The sequence below is a fragment of the Cupressus sempervirens genome, chromosome 5 (genome assembly GCF_028749045.1).
Source record: "Cupressus sempervirens isolate cs-2001-9-10 chromosome 5, ASM2874904v1, whole genome shotgun sequence".
Classification (NCBI taxonomy): Eukaryota; Viridiplantae; Streptophyta; class Pinopsida; order Cupressales; family Cupressaceae; genus Cupressus; species Cupressus sempervirens.
In genome coordinates, this window is record NC_143122.1 from 631,844,874 (window position 1) to 631,863,783 (window position 18,910).

Sequence of the window (18,910 nt, forward strand, 5' to 3'; positions counted from 1 at the left end):
TAGTATTAGGACAGAGATTAACATGTGTAGCACTGTTGTTGGTCACCTTCAAATCACATAGAGCCTTCCATATTTGTTTTTCTTTGTATATATTTTTATTCATTGTATCTCAGACCATCAATAAAGAAGTCAATGGTAACTTTAGGGTTCTCAAAATGATATATGAACTATCACAAATAGTATGGATATCAACAGCAAGAATTATAGTATTTTAAACCATGATAAATGTATAATAAGAGAAGCATGCTCATCCAATGCACCTAGGAATCACTGGCAATAAAGCCACAATGGTGAAGAGGTGAAAAAGGGGCAGTGAGCTCATAAATTATAATGCACCTAGGATTCATCGGCTGATAGCCATGAAATGGTGAAGAGGTGGAATGAATCTGCAAGAACATAGAAGAGAAAACATATATGATTGAATTAATTAATTAAACAATTAATTCTGCAATCTTTAAGAATATCTTTTTCAAATCACAAATTGTGATAAGCTCGAACATATGCATGAATTTGTTGGGAATCAACAGATAGAGCCGATTACTCTGAGATTTGAGCACCTAGGACTCACCGGTTGTATAGCCATGGAAAGGGTGACGAGGTGAGATGGAGTTTGTAATGATTTAGAAAATAAAAGTCAGATATGAAACATTAAATCTAGAATAATATCATTTAATAGCTCATGCATGATCATGTTATTATCTCTTGCTATCAAGTCGAATGGTGTCTTTAAATACTAGGATGCTCAGTAGATGACAGACGTTCCAAGTCTAATTCCAGGTAGGGAGGGCCTTTCTCGTTAGAGATTGTGTGGAGAATAAGTTAAGGTCCGAGGTTGGGTGGTTAAGCCCCTGATAATGTTTCACCTCTCCCCAAGTTGTCGAACCTACAACAGACAAAGATAAGCTATACATTCAATTGTTTGTCAGAAATAGGTATTATCACTTTTATGATGTATATGCAAGACTAAGATAACATTAATTGAGTTTTATCCTCATTACAGTTATTTTGCATTTAGTTGCGAGAGAAAGATTTATCTGATAGATTGTTATATCAATCTTTCATTTATATGAATAATAAATATGAGCATATTTTCTAATCTTATGTTATTGCCACAAAAAGCAATCGGAAGGAAAGGAATGATAGAATGGTATCTGAAGTCCTAATTGATTCAATGGTATCTGAAACCCTAATTGATAACGTAGTGTATGATGCCCTAAATGATCCAGTGGTAATTGAAGCCCTAAGTGATATAGTGGTATCTGAAGCCCTAAATGATCCAATGGTAACTGATGCCCTAATTGATACAGTGGTATCTGATGCCCTAAATGATGCAGTAGTAATTGAAGCCCTAAGTGATACAGTGGTATCTGAAGCCTTAAATGATCTAATGGTAACCGATGCCCTAATTGATACAGTGGTATGTGATGCCCTAATTTTATATAGTGGTATTTAATGGTAGTCATTATATGATATTGTTATAGTGGTATTTGTGGACTAATCTGAGTGATTGCAGAAGTATTTTTACAATGATTTATCAGTTCAAATTCCATGGTACGTAGATTTTAATTTCCATAGAAAATTCATTTATGGTATTTCAATTCTTAGTTAAGAAATTTTGTTTATCTAATTTTAACCGTCAATCTCTTTCATATGAACGAAACTGATTTAACTGTCTTCCTATGAAAATGAAGTAATAACTGTACTTCTTTGAGTAAGTTGTTAATTAAGACCTGAGAAAGCTGGTTGTTACAATAACAACTTTTGTTTTTTATATGTTGATCCTTATTTAAGATTCACCCTACAAGATGACAAAATCATGCTCTGATACCACTGTAATGTCCCTCATCATATTTAATTTCCAACTGTCTTGTTCTTTGAACATGATATAATTTTTCACTTGACGATAATGATTTCTTGAATTACAAGATCAATTGTACTCTATTATGATTATTTATGTATTTGATTGTAATAAATTCTGAGATTGATAGTTGTTTGTTGTTAATCTTGATCAACGATTTTTTACTTGGTCTGAAAAGTGCCATATTACTCTCCTTGTCTATCCTCCCTTCTTTTATTGTCTCATTCCTAAATCTGATCTATTTGTTTGTAATAATGATTTCCTTACTGTTTATAGCTCGATAGACTCCCAAATCTGGCATTATAATGCACTTAGCAACAATTCATACACAACAGTGTAGTTTGTCTCTAATCAACTTCTAGTACTATACAAGGTTAACAATAAATAGTGGTAGTAACAACAACAAATGTAGAGACTCCAATAAATCAAAGACCTTTGTAATGTTTCCCTTATAAAATAAATAATAAATTAAACTTTTGTAACGGGCCAGTTGATTTAATGTATCCCGGACCCATTTTTATTTTGTTTCCGTAGTTAGTGTCGCCATCGGCTATCTTTGTACACCCTCGGAAAGCTTTTCTTGACGGGTATTTAAGCATGGCTTGTAGGAGGTTTGTAGGTATGCTTTGAATTATTCGTCTCTGTACTGCGAATTCCTGTTCGAGTTTGGGATTGTTCGTCGTTTCGGAAGTGAAAGATCTTCCCTGTTTGGCTCGTGCGGTTTCGATGGGATTTAACCCTCACCCTATTCCATTGTTGCATTGTATTTCTTTGCTCGAATCTGGCAAATCAGAGCATCATCTTTTGGCATAAGTATTTATTGAATGAATTGACTTATTCAAGTTTCCATTATTGTGTCTAATTTCTTGTGTTTATAAACAGGTTAGTAGTCTTGTGGGGGTCCCAACACCTAAGCATATGAAATACTGGCATCTCCTGACGGCCCTCATAGCCCTTACGGCCTCCGTTTTCTCCACCCCTCCATATCACTCAGGAATCTCATTGTACGGCTCTGAGATCACCACCGTACAGCTCATTAATGTACAGCCAGAAATCACTGTACAGTCTGTTCCAGACACCGTACGACCTCCTTTCACCATATTGCCTTCCACAAATGCCGTACGGCCTTCTAAATACCGTACACTCCTCAAGAGCAATCGTACGAACTGTCTTGACTAGTGTACGGCCTTTGCATCTCATCTTCTCCACCGTACGGCTGCTTCAAATAGCTACCCTCATCCATACGGACCTCCTACAAGAACATATTCGCATCCATTTCTTGTAAACAAGTCTGTAAATCACTCCATTGCTAGCCCAGAATATTATAGTGGTATCAAAGCTTTTGATCTTGCCTGCTTGTGGAAGTGAATGCAAGTTTATACTTGGAGGAGAAAACGAAATAACCGTATTGATAGAATGGCTAATCATCAGGATCCTATGATAGAACTCATGAATCTTTTAAGAGAGCTGAATAGAAATCAAATGCAAATCAACGAAACGCAAAGGCTTATGCAGGAAACTCTACAAAAATTGGCCGAGGGAAAGACAACAGGAGAACAAAATGGGCATAGTGACGATTTTGTTTCCGGAAGGACAAACTTTCAGCCCTCTCGCTCTTGAACCTCGACACCCATCTTCCTTCCAAGGACAGAAGCACCACACAAAGGAAGAGAGGTCACTTTTGAGGAAATGCAAGAAAAACTTTGGGATGATTGACGAACCGCAAATATGGAAGGAGATATATCTTACAGAGACTATGTTGATCTAAGAATGAGATATTCTAGTGGAGAAAATCACAGTTATTTTAATGATGATCTCAAGAGAAAGATTGGGAAGGTGAACTTATCGCCATTTGATGGATTTGGAGTCATCACCGCACAGTCATGGGTCCTAGAGGCATATACCTATTTCCAATTCAATCCAATGCCCAAAGAGGAGGCAATCAAGTTTGCAGCACTTCATCTGAAAGGAGTGGCGCATGAGTGGTGGCATCATGGATTGGTCACTCTCGGTCACGACCAAGTGACCTCTTATGTTGAGTTTACTAAGAGACTCATTGATCGTTTCGATGGGAAGGACCTTGAGCTAAACTTCAAAAATCTGGCTCAGTTAAAGCAAACAGGCACAGTACACAACTATGTCACTGAGTTCCAAAGGCTGTCCGTATTAGTCACAGACATCTCTGAAAGACGTCGAATTGTGTTATTCATGGATGGGCTGATAGAGTCTTTGAGAAGCTGGATCAAAGGGTTCAACTTGGGTACACTCAACGAAGCTATTAAGAAGGTGCGTGACATGGCCGCATCTTCCTCCAAAACTCACGCAGTTACACCAACACCATCCCCACAAGAAGACAAAGACAAGGAGCCAATTCAAAAAAATCCTCAATTTGATGAAGAATCTCGGCAAGAACTCCGGAGGAAAAAGCTCTATTTCACGTGCAAAGAACCATGGGGTCCTGGTTATCGCTACCTTGGGAAGGGAAAGATTCATTACATTGAGGTGATGCCTAATGACGATGACGAACAAAGACCTGCAACGACTGGCGAAGAAACTACCCAGTAGGAGAGAATAAAAGCTCTGATACAAAAAAGGGGTTCCATTGCTACCTCTACTACACTGGCTGGAGGTGGTATCTTCAAAGTTTGCGGCACACTTCACGAAAAACGAGTCCCAATCATGATTGATAGTGGGGCCACACTCAATTTCATCAATTCATTTTTGGCAATTAGTAAAGGTTTGCACACAATTGAGCACGGAGGATTTGAAGTTAAGGTTGTAGGAGGAACCTTGTTACCTTGCACTCATGTGATCCCACGACTACAAATTTCCATGGAAAACTATACCTTGGCAGATGATTTCTTTGTCATAGATTTGGTTGATACTGATATCATTTTGGGCATCCAGTGGTTGGAAACTCTTGACTAGTACACTCAAAGTTTAAAAAGGATGGACTTTTCATTCGAGACGGATGGCAAGGTGGTGTTGCTAAGAGGAATGATAAATAAAGGATCGAGGGAAGTCACAATCAAGAAAATGGAGACAACTTTTAAACAGGAGTTGGCCCCAAACACTGGAGATAAAAACAAGATAGTCAACACCTCACCACATTCCTTGGATAAGTGGCGGGTACATCTATTGGCCGAGTATTCCAGGAACACTTTTGCATGTGAGTTGATGGATGGTTATATACACGAAAAATACAAGGTTATTGATGACATCATTTACGTCAACGGGAAGATCTACTTAGTGCCGAGCTCAGAACTTAAGGAACTGATAACGGAAGGTTTCTTAGAATCGGGTTTGCATTTGCTTGAGGACAAGCAAATTTTGGGACAAGAGGACTGTAATGTTCCCATTATAAAATAATTAATAAATTAAACTTTTGTAATGGGCCAGTTGATTTAATGTATCCCGGACCCATTTTTATTTTGTTTCTGTAGTTTCTGTCGCCGTCGGCTATCTTTATACACCCTCGGAAAGGTTTTCCCGACAAGTATTTAAGCATGGCTTCTAGGATGTCTATAGATATGCTTTGGATTATTTCTCTCTGTACTGCGAATTCCTCTTGGAGTTCGGGATTGTTCGCCATTTCAAAAGTGAAAGATCTTCCCTATTTGGCTCGTGCGGTTTCGGTGGGATTCAACCCTCACCCTACTCCGTTGTTGCATTGTATTTCTTCTCTTGGATCTAGCAAATCAGAGAATCATCTTTTTCCATAAATATTTATTGAATGAATCGACTTATTCAAGTTTCCATTATTGTGTCTAATTTCTTGTGTTTACAAATGGGTTAGTAGTCTTGTGGGGTTCCCAACACCTAAGCGTATGAAATACTGGCATCTCCTAACAACCCTCATAGCCTGTACAACCTCCATCTTCTCCACACCTCCATATCACTCAGGAATCTCATTGTACAGCTCTAAGATAACCACTGTACGGCTCATTATTGTATGGCCAGAAATCACTGTACAGTCTGTTCCAGACACCGTATGGCCTTCTTTCACGGTACTACCTTCCACAAACATTGCACAACCTTCTAAATACCATATAGTCCTCAAGAGAAACCGTACGGACTGCCTTGACTAGTGTACGGCCTTTGCATCTCATCTTCTGCACCGTATGGCTGCTCCAAATAGCTACCCTCATCCATACGGACCTCCTGCAGGAACATATTCACATCCATTTTTTGTAAACAAGTCTGCAAATCACTCCATTGCTAACCCGAAATATTACAACCTTGGTATAAAATTGTAGTAGATAACTTCTAATTTAGAGTCTATTTTTCAATGCATGTGATTTGAGCTTCTTTTCTTTTCTCATCCGTCTACTCCCATTGTAAAGAATTTCTTATTCCATGGTTTTGTGGTCTAGCTTATGATGCACCTTTTGTATCATGAGTATCAATTTATATATCATAGCTCATCAGTCTGATGTCTATGCGATTATTTCTTGCAATTAGTTATACTTTGTCTAATGGATACGTATGTGCTTGTGATCTGTTATATCTTCTCTGATGTTATTTAGTGTATGCTAATCTGGCTCGAGCTTGGCCCTTGGTGATTGGACAGGTGTTGACCACTATCCGCTTGGCTTTGTGATTATGAGTTTGTCGATCCTTAATAGCTGTTTGAGCATCATCAATTTATCTTCTCTCATTTTTTTATTATATGTCTAATAACTTCCTCTGCTCCTCTTTATCACCGCTTGGCTTCTCTCAGGGTAGTTAGTAATGTTTCCTTTATTCCAAACAGTTTGACCATTTGTGTTTGTCTTATCCTCTGTTCATCTGATGTTTTTCATGCTCGATGTTCTTATTCTTTGTTTGTGTCATCCATGCTAGAGAGTATGTGTCTTTTTCCTTCGCCCTCCTTTCTATACTTGTGCTCTAATTCATTTCTACAGTCATCTCATACTTCTTGTGCTTCCTGTTTTGAGTGTCCATGTGTTGGTAATCTTCTCTATGTGTGGTGACTCGTGATCTTCCTACACAGATGTGTATGCCGTGGTGGTGGTTTGTTCGTCTTACATGTCCCTCTGAAATATTAAAATTGACTTCCTCTGTTTATGTTCTCCATTTCCCCCCACCTTTTCCAAAAAAATCCTATCCTTATATATCTGTGATTATTAAAGATTGTGGCTATTCATTCCATGTATTTGATCTTTTAATACAAATTTAATATATTATTATACTTCAATGATAATACGAATGTGCATTAGATGAATTATTTATATTTAAGTTCTGAATCTTTATATATATATATATATATATATATATATATTGATGATTATATCATTACCTTGTTTATAATGGTTTTATCATTTATTGTAGTGTCCTTAGTAATAATAATATTAAAACATTATATTGATTTAGTATATTATTATTATTTTTATCTTCATTTTTAAATTTATTTACATGCCATGATAGTAATATCATTTATTTTAATAAATTATATCTTTAGTGCATTAAAATATATTCTATAACATTCTTCTATTATAATTATATTGATAATATAACTTATAAGTATTATTATAATTTATTTATTCATTTATTTATTATTATTTTGTTATCATTTATTATTTAATTCCATTCAAGGAAAATGGGGGACATGACAAAATATCATTATAATTATGCAACTTAATAATTATTGAATGAATAAGAGCTCACGTAATTATTAACCTGATTTACTACAAGTGACGACCAACAGCCAAACCACCCACTGCACTACCAAAAATGGTAACTGTTAATAATAGACTTGCTAAAAATAGTAAGTTCATGACTGAGATGCCTAAAACACCCTGTCAGCTCATGAGGGTCGCTATGATGAGCTAACTCCATCAACTACATGGACTTGCCAAAAATGGGGACATTACACATTGAGCCAGCCAAGTAGCGCTGCTGGATGTGAGTGCAACTGGAACATGTTTGAGCACATCCACTCGAAGAGGCATAATAGGTTGTCTGTGGAGAATATGAATAAACTAGTCTTTGTGCATTACAACTTGTGCATTAGGACCAGGGAGATTTTGGATAGTGACACCTCTCTAATTACTCTAGAGGAGGTTGATCTAGAGTCTGAGTGGATCACTGAGGCTACTGGTTCTGTCTTTGATGATGAGGACCTAGAGTGGGTTGACAAGGCAAACAGAGAGGCTGAGGCCATAGCTATGGCAGCAGAGGAGCAGAGAGCTACTATTGCTCCTAGTGGCACCTCAAAGGCACTAGCAAAGACTATAGTTGATCCTAGAGGCACCTCACAGGCTGAGGATATGGCTAATTAGTTCTCTAGGACCTACCGTAGATGCCGTAATAAGAGGCATATTATAGATTATACTGAGGCTGAGGCTGGGGATGAGGCTGAGAATGAGGATGAGGGCTAGGAGCCATAGCTATAGTCTTCTTCTAACTTTTTGTTTATCTTAACATATGATTGGGACATTTGATGATGACTATTGATGTGATGGATTTCATGGATTTAACATACATTTTGATGTGTTGCACGGATTTTATATATCTATGTTTTCTATTTCCTTCAGCTACTATTTAGTATTTAGCAATTTACCTTTGTACTTGTTTAATTGATGTATGTTTATGTATGTGATCAAATTACCTTCTATTTCATGATGTTATTGTGTCTTTAAGCTTTATTCAATAATAGGTGCATGGAATGTTCTTTAAATCCTAAAAAATCTCAAAATTTCAAAGGTTTTGACACTTTGCTAAGTCACTAGCGAGTTCGAGCTGGGTCACGAGTTGAGTTACCCTTACCGCATTTGAACCAGATCCAAGTCTCAATAGTTTGTTCTTGCCTGAAGAAAGTCGTGTGATAGAACATCGTAGTAAACACAGATCTTCTGTCACTCAATGAAGGGAAGCTCGTGTTAGAATTGGCCAAGATCATTGATGTACAAGAAAACACTTTATAGAACCGCCTTGAAGGAATACTTGGTACGTTGGAAACACTTACCGTTGGACCAGACTACATGGGAAGGTGAACACTTTTTGCAGCATCCGACATTGCATTTGCATGAGGACAAGCAAATTTTGGGACAGGAGGACTGTAATATTCTTGTCATAAAATAAATAATTAATCAAACCATTGTTTACGAGCCAAATGATTTAGTATATCTTAGACCCCTTTTTATTTAATTGTTTATGTAGGTGTGGTCATCGGCTCACTTTGTAAACCCTCAGGAAGTTCCTTAGAAGAGTATTTAAGCACGGCATGTAGGTAGTAGTTGGTAAGTGATTTGGATAATTTTTCCTTGTATTGTGAATTCCTATTTGGAGGTCTCTGTTGTTTGCCATTTCGGAAGTAAGAGATCTTCCCTACTTGGCTCTTGCGATTTCAGTAGGAATCAACCCTCACCCTATCCTGTCTATTGTATTTCTTTACTCTAGCAAATCCAGAACACCATTTTAGTCTGGAATATATCTATATCTATTTGTGATTGTCCCAATATACTCCAGCGTCTTTTGTACAATTTCCTTGAAGTTGCCAATCCATCCTAGAGAACTTAGCTTGAGCAAATCTAAAGAACACCACTGTACTGCATCACCTCTGTCACGCACAACCTCTCTTATCCCTCACTGTACACTTCATCTCCACCATCGTACGGCCTTTTTCATCCCTCACCATACACATCATTTGCATCATCGTACAACATCCTCCCATCACATCATATGGACCCTCTATCTCTGCTCTTGCTAATGTACAACCTTCCCCAACCACCGTACAAACACATTCATCACCGTACATTATCCAACTGCTATCATACGGCCTTCCATTGCGCACTACCTTCTCTAATACTACCATACGGCCTACCATTAGGCACTACTGTACAGTCTCCCCATTATGCTCCAACTCTACTATACGACCTCCCATGTGTGCATTGTTTGCCAAAATACTACTATACAACCTCCCCATTGTGCATCTGATGAATACTTGATAGGCATTTCACAATTGGAACGTGTTGGAAGGGAAACGGAACATTACGAAAGCTCATTTATCTTGTGCAATATTCAAATCTATCCTTAGGTCTTATAACCTATGACCAAACACAATTGTAACCTGAACCTGTCTTCATGGTTTCTTGGTAACTTGTGGATGTTTAGTTCAGCAAGGATCTCTGTGTCATCCAACGTAGATAATTTGTGCACTTCATTTTCAGCAGAAACCAACAATTGATTCTTCCAATCATAGATGCATGGATAGATATCTTTTTTCATAATGCCTACAAAATCAGAACCTTCTCCATGCTGCAGAAACCAACAATTCATTCTTCCAATCATAGTCATGCATCGATAAGATATCTTTTATTATAATGCCTGTAAAATCAGAACCTTCTCCATATATTTCCGCAATGTCCCCGTAGCTCTCTGAAATACTTCTGCCTCTCAACCACCATCTTGGTGAAGAAGCTCAACATCAAGATGAAGATCCAAATCAATAGGCTGACATGTCTTTGAAAAAACTCAACTCCATACAAAAAAAACTCTAATTTGCACACAAGATTGTGAGTCTTAATGCAATTTCCTCTATAGCATCCTATTGCCTCTAAGGTTAGGCCATCATCATGATCAAAAGGAAATATATCCGAATTTGATCTCTATTAGATTCCAACACTCCTCAATCCCAAGGACTTGATTGCTTTGTTCAGAGAAATTTTGTAGCCCATGCATGATTAAAAATCTAATTAAAAATCTCTTAAGTCAACAATACTGAAGCTATCATAGTCCCTCCTCTCCAAAGGCTCTGTTTGAACCAGTGTTAAAAGAACCGGACTCAAAAAACTGATTTTTGACTCCAAATATAGATATGATATCCATAGATCACCCTAGTGACTTACTATAAATATTAAGTATGAGCAAAACATCCAGGTGACTTGCTAGAAATAGTCACTATGAATCAATGTGTCTTGAATGATCTCTGCAATGCACACCAAAAATAAAATAGGACGGAAAGTTGAATATTACTTAAATAAGCACTAAAATTTGGGGACTTTAAACTCTTTAGCTTTTGAGAGTTCTTTAGTTGAAGCCTGGTTCTTATATAACCCGGTTTCCATATCCCTAGAATTCTTAATGGCGCCTTGTAAGGTGTTGGAGTTGAGGGCCTCAACCAAACCTCTTACTGAATCCATTAGTCCATCCATGAATGGGACTTTTAGCCTCTTTCAGATATGCCGATAACTAGGACCGATATTCATTGGAATTCCATCACATATTCAGCAATAAATCCATTTATTTTTAAATTGTGACAACTCTCTGAAATAAAAGCCGAAGGTCTTTGTTATCGAACCTTTAAATTAACCTTTATGTGAATTACAGTATAAGGTGATTCTTGCATGTCCCATAGTGGTCATTCCATGGGACCACCATCCATGTGTAACTCCAATCAAATGTAATGAAGACAAATATACATTTCTAGGTTTTTTTTTCATTCCAAAAGGTTCATTGGACTTGGAAGGCTAGTTCTCAACTTGCTCCGAGCATTTTCTAGCTGCCTGCATAACAGTCCACCTTGAACATTTCTCTATGTTCACTCCCAAGTCCTACTTGGGCCCTTTGATGATAATGGATCACACTAGTCTTAGTTCTGCAAATTCAATTCTTAATGAAACCATGGATGTTGGTATGAATCTTCTCTCATGATTTCCAGCTTGCATTACAATTATTTTTTGTCAACTCCATTTAAGGTACTTCCATCATAAAATCTACTAATAATGCACTACATCTTACCCACTTCAGATTTACACCCCTTTCTTTGTTAATCTCTCCTTTTTGATTGGTTACATTTTATAAACTAAGGTCCTTTTACCCTTGTATTTCTCTATTAAAGATATATACATTTTGAGTCCCATTGATCTATTTAGGTAATTTGTGGGCATTAATTTAATTTATCTTTTTCTCCATCCATTGCACTGTTTATATAGTCTCCTATTAAATTTTCTCACTAAAAACTTTACCTTATTTACACTTTCCATTTATTGTCCGAACTTTTCCGCATAATTGAAAAAATATTGGACCTATATGGTGATAATCGTTACACTAGGCTAAGGCAAATGGACAAATTTTTGAGCACACATAAAGCATAAATATATATAGATATATCATAGTAACAAAAATGCCATTGTTAGTTAAACTGGACAAAAAAAGTGCAGAAAACTGTTATTTCTTTCTTTGAATTTTGGTTGCTATAAGTGCGCTACAGATGCAGAACATAAAATAAGCTAAACAAATTAATAACAGAAGGTAAACAGTTGCAGTCAATGGCATAGGGATAAACAATATATAGATGTAAAGATAACCCACCTTCATAACTGTACTTTCCTTGACAGCATGACTAGGCATTCCATATAGTAGGCCCGCAAGTACACGTAGCCCATTGGCCACCTGGAGATGAATTAAAAAAAGACTTATATTGCTTAAAGGGTGATGCAAAGTTCAAATTGTTAAAACCAGAATAATATAAATAAACCAAATGCAACTCTTTAGAAGAAAATGCTGAAAAAAGATGATTGATAAAACACGCAGCGTAACAAACAAGTATAATAATATAACTGGCCAGATAGTAGCATCATACTAATTCCCCATTTAGTGTATTCAAACCTGTGCCTGTGATGTCAGGGATGGTATTAATTGATCTATCACCAGTGGCAGCCAATAATCAGGCAGAACATGGCACCCCAAAACATGTAGAGCATTAATGGCATGTTGTGCAACAGCTAAATCATCATCGCTGACAGCACTGCAAATGAGATCCAATATCCAGTGCATGGAATGAGGAACAACCACAATGTTGAAATTGAGACAGCTAGGAATACTACTTTTCTGTGAAACCAACAAAAATAACCTGCAAAGACAAGGTACTAATGTGTCTAGATAATCTGCCACCTTCTCTTCTGCTAGAATCTGTAAGTTTAGAATTTGAAAAAGATAAGTAAGACTGCAATTATTGGTATACAAAATCTCATCCAATAATGAAAGAGGCCAGTCTTACAATCATCTGTTATATCCTTTCTATAAAATACACATATCTATGAATATCCAAGGCCTCCTGTATCTTACTGCTAATTTTGCTACCACAATTTGCATCAGTAAAACACCAGAATTGAAACATTTGACCAAATAGTTTGAAGGAATGTGATGTTGACAAACCAGTAATGCGTACAATACACGCGCAGCCCCTAGACGAACATTAGAAGTCCACTTCTTAAGATCCTTCTGCACAGGATTCATTAACTGTTCCAGATATGCCTGTGAATAGAAAGGGTGTTACAAATTATCCGTAAGAACCTTTTAAGTTATCAATAAATTCAAATTTCAAATACAATAGTTAATGTATCATCTTCTTCAAGCACGACCGCTACTGATAACTAAAGTTAAAGGATTCCTTTTTGAAAGAAAAAGTTTGGGGCAAGACAAAGGTGGAAATGGTAATGAAAATTTCTCAATCAACAGAAGAATGCTCTTCCCAATAGTTTATTACAATATTTTAAGTTCTGAGGACTTTAGGAAAAATCCATTAACTAATTGACAAGCATAACACATTTCCCATACTCTCCAAATGCTTCTACCTGAAAGCATAAGTGAAAATATTTTAGTTAGTAGTTCACATTCTTTCATCTACATAACAGAGCAATTGACAATATAAATGTACGAACCCCTGCAGGTTCCAACTCAAATTTCTAGCTTCCCACACATCTGAATTTTGTCAAACAGTTGTCATGCAATCTCTATGTATGCCGGTTTGAGTTTTCAGTTTGATTTGTTTGCTTAAATGGGCATCGAATATGACTTAAAAACTTGCAAAAATAATTCAACAATGACTAAGCAAAGAACAAGAGGCAACGAAAGCTACTTGTGGTCATTTCAAATGCATATATCAGAATTTTTACATGTAAATGTACACTTATTGCCAAGAAGCATTTTAACAAACACCTTGTGTGAAATAACATTCAATTTAATTCTGAACATTTAATGAACCTGGTAATAACGTTGAGATCTTCAATTAACCTTCAGCAACCCCAAACATGTGACTGGGTTTACACCTGGCCTTTAAGCACAAAATGGCCCCTAAATGTGATCACAGCCCATGAAATATCCAAATGCTGCCTCTATATATTAATCGCAGCTCTACTGTAAAACCCATGTTATCAATACTGGATTGATAGATGCCCACGTGTCTGTTAAAACTTAATCACAATCAGCCTCTTATGCACAGATTTCCTGACAGTCCAAATGCACGATGAGTAGAAGCAATTTTGGTCAATCAGCAGAATGGATTGATCCACTAATCCATCGTCTAGATCACAGAAAGTTATCCACACAAACAAGCACACTTCATTGGCAAAAGTTAACCAACTCAAAATGCAGGTAATTTTGAAAGAAATTTACAATTCTTCCAGCACAGAATTTACAATTCTTTCAGTGCAGAAACTGCAGGATGGCAGGAAACCACTCTGATACCACTGTAGTAAATCCTAAAAGTTCCGACTCAAATTTCTAGCTTCCCACACTTAGGAATTTTGTCAAACACTTGTCATGCAACCACAATGTATGCTTGTCAGAGTTTTCAGTCTAAATTGTTTGCTTGAATGGGCATCAAATATGACTCAAATGCTTGCAAAAATTACTCAACAATGACTAAGCAAAGAGCAAAAGGCAACGACAACTACTTATGGTCATTGCATAGTGCATATATCAGAAATCTTACATGTAAATGTATACCTATGGCCAAGAAGCAGTTTAAGAAACACTTGGTGATAAATAACACACATTTTAATTCTGAACATTTAATGAACCTGCTAATGACGTTGAGATCTTCAATTAACTTTCAGCAACACCAAATAGGTGTCCAGGTTTGGATGTGGCCCTTCAGCACAAAAACGGTCTGTAAATGTGATCACAGCCCATAAATATCCAAACGCTGCCTCTATATATTAATCACAGCTCTTCTTCAAAACCCACATTGCCGATACTGGATTGATAGATGCTGACATGACTGTTGAAACTTGATCAGAAATTATCTCTAATGCATAGACTTCCTGGCTGCCCAAATGCAGGATAAGTCGCAGCAAGTTTCTGCTGAACTCTTTGAAAAGATTCATGAGTTCTGTCGTAGGATCTTGATGATCTGCCCTTCTACCAACAAGGTTATTTTGCCTTCTCCTTTGGGCATAAACTTGCATTCACTTCCACAAGTTAACAGAATCACTGGCTTTGATAACACTGTAACGTTTCCGATCCCCTCCGTCTAAAACAACCGATCGAACAATTGTGTATGGTCCACTGGAGAAGCAGTATGGCTTGGGTAAAATGTTGTACAGTACAAAAAGGAGAATGCGCACTTCGGAAAGATGGTCGTATGGTGCAAGCCATATAGTGTGATGTTGGATGAAGAGGATGTCCATAGAGTAGGCCACAGAATGTTGTATGGTAGTGGGGACAGTAGTGTACGGTGACAAAGTCTTGGCCGTATGGTAATCAAGGAGGCCATAAAGTACCCAAGATTGCAGTATGGTAATTGGTTAGTGAAGGTAGATAGGGGTGTGTGTACGGTATGGAATAGGGATGGACATACGGCTAATATCTGGGTAATAGGATGATGTACGGTATGAGTGTGTATGGATGGTACAATGCCATGAGGGGTGGAGGGTATTGCAAGTTACTTCGCTAATGATTAGGCCATACTCAGAGTTATCAATACAAGTGATTACATTTGCCAGAGACACCCAAAAATGCTAGTACAAATGTTGAAAACCAATCACAGATTAATATAGATATAAGTATTTGCAAACAAAGATGGTGCATGGATTTGCCAGATCCGAGCAAGTTATGCAGAACAGAATAGGATGAGAGATGAATCCCACCAAAACCGCAAGAGCCAAACAGGGAAGATCTTTCACTTTCGAAATGGCAAACAATCTAGAACTCTAATAAGAATTCATAGTACAAAAAAATAATCCAAAACGCATACAACTACTACCTACATGTTGTGCTTAAATACCTGTCAGGGAAACCTTTCCGAGGGTGTACAACGATAACCGACGGAAACAAAAAATAAAAATGGGTCCGAGATATACTAAATCAATCGGGACATTAACAAAGGCTTGATTAAATATTTATTTAATGATGACAACATTACAGAAATGAGTCTTAACTTCGAATGCAAGGGGCATGAATGCTCCTAGTAAGTGGTGTCTTATTAAGCGCTAGATCAAAGCGATGTGTTTACTGTACAAGGTAAATAGATAGTTATTGCATTAAGAGACTAGAATGTAACACAGAACAAGATAGTACTTTATTCATTTAAGCAGAGTATACAATTACAAGTACAATGATGCTTCATAATTCCATTCGGACGATGTACATATATCTCCCGAAGGGGTGACTCAACCGTTATGCAACCTTTCGGACACTAACTAATCTCGTCGGCTGTAGTATAGTTTTACCAACAACATCAGCCCCCCAAAAGAAAAGTCATCTCCAAATGACAAAATAGAGACAACTAAACTACTAAGTAATGAAGACATAAATTAAGAAGAAAAAGGGTGTGTACTTGGTGGAGCAGGTGTAGTAGCCGTCCTTTATGCCCATAACTTTTTTAGCCGTCCAAATCCACCTCAGCTTGCATTTGAAAGTTCTAATGCTCTCTTCATAATCTCAGCTACGTTTCAGAGCTCCAATTCCTTTACATATGACTCCCTCTTTGCGTCCTTCGTAACAACGCCAAATGTTTATCGTACAAGATAAACTGATAGTTATTCCATTAAGAGACTAGAATGTAACACAAAACAAGATAGTACTTTATTCAAATAAGAAGAGTATACGATCATGAGTACAATGATGCTTCATAATTCTATTCAGACGATGTACATATATCTCCCAAAGGGGTGACACAACCATTACACAACCTTTTGAAGACCATCTAATCCCATTGGTTGTAGTATAGTCTTACCGACAACACGATGCAATAGTGATTTTGATTCAAACACAATATGGAGTGTAGTAGAAAGCTATAAACGTATGAAGACTTGAAGAAAATAGGAAGGTGTCTTTGTAGGTGCAGAGGGATCTTCTAGAGGGTTGGGAATAATTTGGAATCCCATTGTTACATCCCAAATTTTGCTACATTAAATAATTTTCTAGCCGTTGGAAAATTCATGATAGTTGTTCGGTAAATTTGTTGAGAATAATGGTTTATGTGAAATTGATCTATTGAAAAAGTTATTGAGATATTTCGATTCTTTTGAATTGGAAATTCGGTTATTTGTTAATGTTTCATGTGACATGTTAGTGAGCCGTTATGATGAAATTGGAAAATGAATATCTTAGAAATTGAAAATGATTATGTGATAATTTATTATTATTTCGAAAATTTGGAAATATGTTATTGTCCATAATCATTTCCATTTTGCAGGAGCATGGTGATGAGGGGAAGTGTTGCCAAAATGAGAGTTAGGAAGGGGATACCCATATCCATAGTCATGCCATCAGGTATGAACCTAACCACCTTGACCAAGGACTCAATGGCTATACAAGAAGGAAAGTACAAGGATGACCATGAGCTATCAACTTACACTAAAACACTATAAACTCAAATAAGAAAAATCACCTTCATTATGTGGATGATCTTAATACATCTTGCAAATGTTATGTGTCTTAGTATAGTAATATCGTGTCTATACTCATACTTGTGTTGGTATAAAATATGTACGTATGTATACACGTATATATATATATGTATGTGAATTTCATTTTTAGCGTATACATATATATTTATGTATATAAATATATATACCTGCATATTAAAGCCACTCAGGCAACACAAATATATAAGAAAGACATTAATATACTTAGGCATGGGTGTGGAGGATGTTGCCACCTTTATTTTTATATTTTCGATCTTGACAATGGTCATTATTTATTTATTTAATAGTTGGGTGGCCACCTTTTTTGCCATGACCCTTCTTAGGAATCGGGCTTTATGTTGATCACTATTCAAAATGAAATTGGAGACCCGTGTGATATTTCTTGCCACATAAATCTTTATTTCATAACTGAGCATGCATGGGTGACTTATTGATTTCTTGGTTGGCCTCTTTGAGGATGCTTTTATATATTGCTCCCATTCCCTCTTGGGCGCTCTCCCTCATACTTTATTGTTTTTCAAAGAACTCTCTTCGTCCATGCCAAGTTCTTCTCAGTCCCATAACCTGTACAATGATATTGGATTGAAGTCTATTAAATGTTGTTGAGCATGTAAAGAAACCAGTGTATTGTGCTCGATCAAATTTTGATAACTGCTAACAAAAGCAGTGACATCTTTCTACACTCATTCCAACTATATTCAGCAAATTGTATCTGTTGAATCAAGTCATGTCTTATATTCATACATAATTGACCATGTTTATTTCATGCATTCCAAACTATAGTTTTTCTCTAAAGCTGGCCTTGCTTGCTATTACTAAAAGCCATAATCAAATGGTGATGCTAGATGTATTTTCCTTCATTTATATTTTGCTTAGAGAAGTATATATATGTGATTGTCGAAGGGCTATGAATGTGATATGTTTGGAATTTGAATGCAGTTATGTTCCTCTATCATGAGTACTGAACCATATTGGGATATGTTTTATATATCCTTAAGATGCTAAGACTGCTCTATATATTTAAGGAATATTATTCAGAACAAAGACTTCACCTTCTTCTGATGCCATAGGCCAGAATTGGCATGAAGATGGAAAATGTATATGCACCTTATTTTAAACAATTATCATTTAATAAACCTCCCAAACAATCATCCATGAGGACCAACATGGTCAAGCTGAAGGGAGAGAGTGGGAAGAATCTTGCAATGAAAGAAAAATATAATCAGTATAACCATTCAAATACAATAAAAAGACAGCTCATGGAAATCTTTTGTATTAAATCTTGTTGTCAAGTCGAGCGGTGGGGGATCGGGCGTATAAGTTGCCCATCCAAAATACTTGGCCAATGTAGTTAATGGAATGTCTCCCACTATGATCACCAAAGGTCAGGATGCTA

At 36.8% G+C, this 18,910-nt stretch overlaps 1 protein-coding gene across 6 annotated transcripts in view; it reads right to left on the reverse strand.

The window, feature by feature from the left end:
• The window catches only part of LOC149557486 (uncharacterized), a 292,999-nt gene that overhangs the window by 83,505 nt on the left and 190,584 nt on the right, over positions 1-18,910 (reverse strand). For all 6 annotated transcript variants that reach the window (XR_016364886.1, XM_089832140.1, XM_089832139.1 and 3 more), the window contains exons 10-13: positions 13,019-13,117; positions 12,714-12,772; positions 12,470-12,608; positions 12,173-12,253 (exon numbers count right to left, since the gene is read on the reverse strand). Coding sequence is in view for 5 of the 6 variants with exons in the window: in XM_089832140.1 (XP_089688266.1) it covers positions 12,173-12,253; positions 12,470-12,608; positions 12,714-12,772; positions 13,019-13,117 (378 nt within the window). In the remaining variant the exon portion in view is untranslated. The remainder of the gene's footprint in view (positions 1-12,172; positions 12,254-12,469; positions 12,609-12,713; positions 12,773-13,018; positions 13,118-18,910) is intronic.